The sequence below is a fragment of the Medicago sativa genome, chromosome 4 (genome assembly GCF_051527215.1).
Source record: "Medicago sativa cultivar Bolivia chromosome 4, Bolivia_mono, whole genome shotgun sequence".
NCBI lineage: Eukaryota > Viridiplantae > Streptophyta > Magnoliopsida > Fabales > Fabaceae > Medicago > Medicago sativa.
Genome location: NC_140752.1, coordinates 6,607,608 through 6,615,497, shown reverse-complemented (window position 1 = coordinate 6,615,497; position 7,890 = coordinate 6,607,608). Strand labels below are relative to the sequence as shown.

Sequence of the window (7,890 nt, the reverse complement as noted above, 5' to 3'; positions counted from 1 at the left end):
GTTCCCTAGGTATGAGCATAATTTTCATGCCAATTTCCACATTTAATTAACAAGATAGCTTGTTTAGAAATGAAACCGTCAAAGATAGCTTTTGGACTTGTCGATGCTTCGATAACATATGTTTACAGTGTGGTGGATGACGTGCTTTTAAAGGTATACAAGTTTACTTTTTTGGTCGATTTTGAATTGATGGATATAAAGGACGACGATGATTTCTCGCTCCTTCTTGGTAGGTCATTACGTGCCACCACTAAGGCTATAATTGATGTTGATTTGGGTGAGATTGTGGTGAGGTCCAACAATGAGCATGTGTCGAATAATATCTTCAACTTCGTGCAGAGTAATGATGAAAATGTTCAATGTTATACTACTAAACTTCTACATGGAGTCGAAACCACGAATAGACCACAAGTGGAACTTCCTAAATCAATGGAACATGATGAAAACCAAAGAGACACTACTTCTTTTGGTGAGTATATATATAGTTAGAGTAACATATACCTTTATGGAAAGAACAAAGTTTAAAGTTGGTGACAAAGTGATACTCAAGGTCCATAATTTGTTCCAGATGAGGTTCAAGCCAAAAATAGGGTGATATGGACCTTTCAAGGTTCATAGAAATTGCAAGTGCAACTACATAAAAATATGGGATGATGCGCTTGAAGTTAGAAAGGTGGAGAGCTTGGAGTTAAAGATCATGGATGAAGTTGAGTTAGAGGAAAATAGGCTCAAAGGACAACCTTAGCCATTATGCATCAATCTATTGGTCTTGTTTTCCATTAAACTATTGATGTTAAAGAAGCGTTCATTGGGAGACAACCCATATTGATTTTCTGTAATTTTAATTTTTGCTGAGTATTATGTTATGATAACTTGTTTTACTGATTTTGAAAATTGTTGCCTGTTTGATTTGTATCAGTTTCTAGTTCTTTCAATCTGATGAAAGTTAACTTCACTACAGCTCAGAAATTTATTCTTAACACCAAGTCGAAAAGTGAATTTAGTTGTGGAAGTTCAAAAGTGTTGTGATTTAAGGGCATGCAAAGAAAGAGAAGTTTATCAAATCACTAGCTCTTTTTCTATAATTATCTAGTAGGTGAGATTTTAAGCCAAATTCATTCCATTATTTACCTTGTAATATATTGCACATGAGAATATTCATGTTTCAATGTTTATTTTCTAGAACTTTCGTTGATTCTCTATAATTTATTGGTTGTACCTTTACGAACACGAGACATTTTGTTTGATACTTTGAGCCTTTTCAGGCCACCCTGATTAAATTTTATCTTTTGTTAAACCAATTTTGAGCCTAAAATAATGCTTTTGTTTTTGTGACAGGCCTATAGACCTGAAAAATAATAATAATATGTTAACCCTCTTTGGAGTTACATAGAAATTATAATTTCCATTGTCTTAGCTTAATCTTAAGATTGAGGTTGCTATTTATAATCAACAACATCTTATGTTTGCCTCTTCAAAAAAAAAAAAAAAACAACGTCTTATGTTTGAGTTAGATTACTAGTAGAACTTGGTACCATATAAAAAAAATTTAAAACTTAGACCGATCCATCTAAGGTCGATCTACACAAAAAAAAAAAAAGAGCCAAAAGTAAATAATTGGTCTCCTTAACGGAAAAAATTACAAGTATTTTTTTACTACCCTTGTTGTCTTGGTATTGAGTAGGAAGGTTGGTTGTTTAGTATATAGACAAGGAATAATATCATATATCTAACTTCAATTTTTAGCCTATTTTCTCAAACATATATCTCACATTACAACCTTGAAAGACCTCTAAAGTTTGCGTAATTGCATATACTTTGAATTCATGTTTAGAATCTATTCAAGCCTATGGTAAAATAACCATACCATGTTGATTGAGTGGTTACCCAACACACTTGCTAAGAGAGAATTGGTGAGTGAGTAGATAGAGAATTAAGTGTAGTTGAAACTTTCGAATTGTCTTTTCTACTATGCCTCGATTGAATTCTTTTAGGGTGGAAGTGGTAAGTTATAAGTGGGTCAGGACGATGATCCGAGCACCAAGGTTAATCGTAGGTTGGGTCAGAAGTGTGAAACTCTGTTCAAATGAAAACACAAGGTTTTTCTATGAGGCATGTTTATCAATAAATTTGGTTTCATCAAACACACATATGCACAATATCTAACGTGAAACTATTATGATTTTAAGAACTTTGGTAATTTAGAGATTTTGAGTTGTCTTGATATCGAAAAAAAAAAATGTGAATTGCAATCGCACATCCAAACAGTTGCATGGATTTCTAAACTTTCGAAAGATTTTTTCAAACAGATAGACTGTGTTAATAGAGATCACGTTAGTTTTTTTTAATAAGTGATACAATAAAAAATCTTCAAAAGGACTCAAGTTACACTCAATCCAATTTGAAAATTTGATATTGTCTCAAAATCTAACTCCAAAGTTCATTAGCAAAATGTCATTCATTCATCACAACATTCAAAAGGGCTAAGCCAACATTCTCAATAACATTGTGGTTTAATAGGGCTAATAAGCCATCAATGTTATTGAGAATGTTGACTTATTAGCCCTTTTGAATGTCCTAAACTGCTTGGGTTTAATTGATTTTCAACAAAAAAAAAAATTAAACCTTTACTCTACTTTTCACAAAAAAGTAAACCTTTATTCTGTTAATTTTCTTTTTACTAACGGAGTAAAAAAAGTAGTCCGTAACACTAAAGCTTTTACATGCACATGGTTCAAGAATGTGTCCCACCATTTTAAAGAGATTGTTTTGAGAACTTGAACTCATGACTTTTCGAGATCTCCATTTATCATTCTCTCTATTTCATCCATTTTGGAGAGATATAGACACACAAAAATTTTGAAAAACTAAAAAATAATTAATGATGGTGGGACCCACTTTATAGTAGGATCCACTATCTATTTTATGTGTCTATATCTCTCCAAATTGCATACTCCATTTATTATACCAAATGGAGATGATTTTTACCCTGACTTTTGAGCCATGTGAGAGGGTGCAGATCCTCTCCATTTCCTTAGAAACTTGAGATCTCAAGTTTGTAGCATATAAGTTTGACATGTGGCACATTAAAAAAGAAATGGCTGAGATTTATTTTAAGCCAAAATTCATTTAAAAATAAAAAAAAAAGCTCTGAAAATTAGAAAGAGAATACGAAGGAACAGTTTCACTTCCTTCCTTAGCTTCCTTCGTTGTTACACTTTCTTCTCCTATCTGTGTCTAAACCAATGCTATGGTGTTCCCAACCTCCTTCTCCTATTTTGACCTCTGGAAAAGCAACATATCTCTATCATATGCATGTGGCAGAACATCAGACTAAGTTCCACAAAAACATTGCTTTAAATTGAGTTTCACTCAATCTAATTATCATGCTCTTAATTCTAATTTCTGGTTGTTGTGTTGTGTTTACCGTTTGAGAACTCAAAGTTCAATCTTAATCTCTAAATTCTTGTGTTATAATTCTTTTGTGGTGTGCCTACAGTTTCATAATCTCATAATATTCTGGTTTTGAGTTAGGTTATTAATTAATAAATCAATAAACAATTTGAGTTTGTATGAGTTGAACATGAAATGGGACATAAGCAATCCAATTGACACCCATATCTGATACAACTAAAATAGAAGGACATGCAGCGATGGCAACAAGAAAGCCTCATGTTTGGCAACACGATAACGACGGCGACACAATAACGAGTTGGAACGGCGACGACACCATGAAGACGTGTAGAAATAGTGACAACATTCTTTTGTTTGGCAACACGACTACGTCGACGGTACGACGGAGTGATGAGGTGTGGTCGACGACGATATTGGTGTTGTGCTACGGAGAAATGAAATGGGTTCTTAAACTTTTTTCCTGTTCTGTAAATCTTCCTAATGAGAGAGAAGAAGGGGGCGTGGTTTTCCATGTTTGTTTTTTATTAAAATGAAATAAAAATAATTCCTTCAATGAATCACAACCATCAATATCTATTTTTCCACGTGCCTTGTTTATAAGAAGAGAAATTGAGATGGCCAGTTTTTCTCCAAATGGAGAGGATCTGCACCCCATGGTGGGGAACAACTTTACCATTGCATCAATGCTCTCTTTTTTTACTCATGGAGTATTCTTCACCTTCTATTAAATATTTGAGAAAGTAAAACTCTGCAAAATAGAAAAATTGACGGTGTGGGTTATCAACAAATATTCCAAAAAATAACAATGGATCTAAATAATCGGGTCGGGCTTACACATTTGCTGACAAGCCCATAACTACAAAACCCTACTTATATTCACAAACCTTCCTTCCCGCAGCGAAAACCCTTTGCACCTGCAGAGTCATTCACTTCCTCCCTCGGTATGTAACCCTAATTTCTCTTTCACTCTTTCTCATCGTTTTCGTTTTTTTCCTGAATCTTTGATCCACCGTTTGTATGTTTTTCATTTCATTATGATTTTCAACTTCCATTATCTTATGATTTTTCATTATTATACTGTAATATTGTAATTATTTAATTGCATCATAGCTTTGTTATAATTGCATTTTTTTTTTGTTGGGGTAATGAATAACAGAGATGGGTGAAGAAGTGAAATCCATTGTACCTGAGTCTGTGTTGAAGAAGCAGAACAGGGAAGAACAATGGGCTTTGGCTAAAACTCAAGAATTTGAAGCTGCTAAGAAGAAAAGAGCTGAGAACCGTAAGCTGATCTATGGCAGGGCTAAGAAGTATTCTCAAAAGTATGAGGATAAGGTACTTGTCATGTCACTGCAGTGCTCTTGTTTGGTTTTTTTAGTTGTTCGGATTTATAGTGATAGTTCTGGATATTGATTACGTTATTGCTCACTAATCAATTGTGTTGTGGTTTTGTTTTTTATTTTGTAGGAAAGAGAGTTGATTAGTTTGAAGCGCGAGGCTAAGCTGAAAGGTGGATTTTATGTTGATCCAGAGGCCAAGCTCTTGTTTATTATTCGCATACGAGGGTACGTTTATTTTTGTTTTGTGTTGATTCAGATTGGATTAGAGTGTTAGGCTGTAAATGAACCAACATGAAATTGAATTAAGTGTAGTAGAGATGAGGATATTGCGTTGCATGTGTGATAAAGACTAGACAAGATAGGATTATAAATGACAACATTAGACTAGAGAGAGTTGGGGGTAATACTTATAGTAGAAAAGACGGTGGAAACTAGATTTATGTGATTTGGACATGTAGAGAGAAGACCTGTGGATTTTGTAGCAAGGAGAGTAGATTAGACAACAGGGAGTCAAATCACTAGATGTAGAGGAAGATTTATAGAAACTATACGAGAACCTATTAAGAAAGATCAAGAGATTAACGAGTTTAATAGAAATATGGTATTTGATAGAATAGTATGGTGTTGTTTGATCCATGTAGCCGATCTCACTTAGTGGGATAAGGTTTGGTTGTTATTGCTGTTGTCCGTCCATTCAGATTGGATTAGAGATGCTAGTTGAGTTGAAATAAGTTTTTTGTTCTTTACAAAATTTAATAAGGCGTTGTTAGCTTAGCGGTGTTTTTGATGAAGTTATACGAGGTAGCTTTTGAAACAATTGAGACGTAAATGGCATTTTTAATCAATTAATAAAAAAACTCATCTTTATAGTTTATAATGTTCTTTACCAGTTTCTCTTATTGTTTAGAATGTGAATAACTCAGTTTTATTTTATATTGTTCTGTAGATTATTACTATTACTATAATGCTCTCTTAATATTTCTTCTTCTATAAGTGTTTTGGATAAGTTTATCCCAGTTGTCTTCTTAGATGTTTTGGTGTTCTGATTGCCTTACTATTGATTGATTTTTCAGTATTAATGCCATGGACTTTACCAGTTTCTCTTATTGTTTAGAATGTGAATAACTCAGTTTTATTTTATATTGTTCTGTAGATTATTACTATTACTATAATGCTCTCTTAATATTTCTTCTTCTATAAGTGTTTTGGATAAGTTTATCCCAGTTGTCTTCTTAGATGTTTTGGTGTTCTGATTGCCTTACTATTGATTGATTTTTCAGTATTAATGCCATGGACCCCAAGACAAGGAAAATTTTGCAACTGTTTCGATTGAGACAGGTATTATTTGTTTTCAGCAGATACTGATATCACCTTATTTAAATTTGTTAGGCTTGCCTTTCGTGTTTCTAGTTGGGTAATACAATTGTAACACATTGTATGTCCTTTGAGAAGTCTATGATTCATTGTATAGCATTTTAGAGCAACTGTATACTGTATAATTTTGTTGGTATAAGAGCAGTTTGGTGATCCTTATGTGTTTGCTCAACAGATTTTCAATGGTGTTTTCCTTAAAGTTAACAAAGCAACAATGAACATGTTGCACAGGGTTGAGCCTTATGTGACTTATGGGTATGTTAGTTAACTTTCTTCCTGTTGATTTAAAGGCAATGATTCTATTTTCCTTCAACACTCAAAAGGCTTTCAATATTGTTTTAGATACCCAAATTTGAAGAGTGTAAGGGAACTCATCTACAAACGTGGGTATGGAAAGCTAGACAGGCAGCGAACTCCTCTCACTGACAACTCAATTATTGAGCAGGTGCAGTAATTTACTTTTCTAAATTAAAAGAAATATTACTATTCGAGTTTGTTCACTATATGTTGCTGACTTGCTTTGATGACCCTCAGGGACTGGGAAAGCATGGTATCCTATGCATTGAAGATCTTATCCATGAGATCTTGACTGTTGGACCACATTTCAAGGAAGCAAACAACTTCCTTTGGCCGTTCAAGCTTAAGGCTCCATTGGGTGGCTTAAAGAAGAGGAACCACTATGTTGAAGGCGGTGATGCTGGAAACCGTGAAAATTACATCAATGAGCTCATCAGGAGAATGAATTAAACTGTTGCAGTGTTTAATCTTTTTAGGGGCAATTGATATTTTTTGTTGTTGGCTTTAGATCAAGATCAATTGGGTATCTGAAATTTTGGAAATAACACATTTGACTTTTATAAATTGTTTGTTTTGCAAAGTCTGAATTTGGTTTGTCATATTTTATGAGACTCATAAGTTATATTTCTATCTTAATACTTAGCTATCTGTTTCGTGTTTTGTTTGGCATTTTCCTTGTCTCAAATTTGTTTTTTATTTGCTAGATTTAAAGCTTATACCCGCAGGTGTAAATGAATTTCCCTTTGTTTGTCATATAGGTGATCTCAAATGTGTCATATACTTGCAAGTGTAAATGAAGTTCCCTTTGGTAATTGGTTGAAGGGAACAAATCACAGGAAGGTTAGGAAGAAGTGGCAGAATAGGGATGAAAGGAGAATTGATAGAGTATGATATTGTTTTAGTACCATATTTTTTTTTTTTTTTTGGGTCTGTTAGGCATTTTGATTGTTGAGTTTTGACAAGAAATGTGTCATTATCATCATGGTTATCGAGTGTGTGATTGTTATATTGGTAATAATTCAAATATAAGTGCAATGATGATTACGTTTTAAGGCTTGGCAAAATCTAAGCATATGCATGACAAAGATGCTTAATTTTTTCTGTTTGGTTTTTTGGTTCCTTACTCTTCTTTGTTGAGTACTGTTGAACATAAGCTCTTTGGCCTACGAGTAGGAGCTGTTGATTTTTTTTTTTTTTTTTTTTTTTGCTATATCTGTTTTGCGTTTTGTTTGTCATATGCCTTCCTATGTTTTGTCCCCTTTACCAAATGGAACTTCATTTACACCTGTGGGTAGGCATGTTTTGTTGAGTTAATTCAGTTACACTTGCAGTCGTGCTGTAGTAACAAAGTGACTGCATGATGCGATACATATAATTTTAATCGACATATGTAGGTCTTATTAACTATTATATAAAAACAATTATTATTAAAAAAAACTATTGTATAAAATTAGTGTCTTGGTTG

The 7,890-nt window shown here is 33.4% G+C and overlaps 1 protein-coding gene across 1 annotated transcript; it reads left to right on the top strand.

Annotated features, from left to right (window-relative positions):
* Positions 1 to 4,308: 4,308 nt before the first annotated feature.
* Positions 4,309 to 7,067, top strand: LOC146925830 (large ribosomal subunit protein uL30w-like). The gene is made up of 7 exons (XM_085758280.1): positions 4,309 to 4,355; positions 4,571 to 4,749; positions 4,882 to 4,979; positions 6,035 to 6,092; positions 6,304 to 6,383; positions 6,471 to 6,573; positions 6,663 to 7,067. The coding sequence occupies exons 2-7, from the start codon at positions 4,573 to 4,575 to the stop codon at positions 6,873 to 6,875; spliced, it is 729 nt and encodes a 242-aa protein (XP_085614406.1). The 5' UTR covers positions 4,309 to 4,355; positions 4,571 to 4,572; the 3' UTR covers positions 6,876 to 7,067.
* The last annotated feature ends 823 nt before the right edge of the window (positions 7,068 to 7,890 follow it).

What these genes read in the sequence shown, in the direction of transcription:
- LOC146925830 (XM_085758280.1), top strand. Translation starts at nt 4,573, where the DNA reads ATGGGTGAAGAAGTGAAATCCATTGTACCTGAGTCTGTGTTGAAGAAG. An exon ending in TTTATTATTCGCATACGAGG is followed by an intron (nt 4,980 to 6,034) that starts GTACGTTTATTT and finishes TTGATTTTTCAG; the next exon opens with TATTAATGCCATGGACCCCA. An exon ending in ACAACTCAATTATTGAGCAG is followed by an intron (nt 6,574 to 6,662) that starts GTGCAGTAATTT and finishes GATGACCCTCAG; the next exon opens with GGACTGGGAAAGCATGGTAT.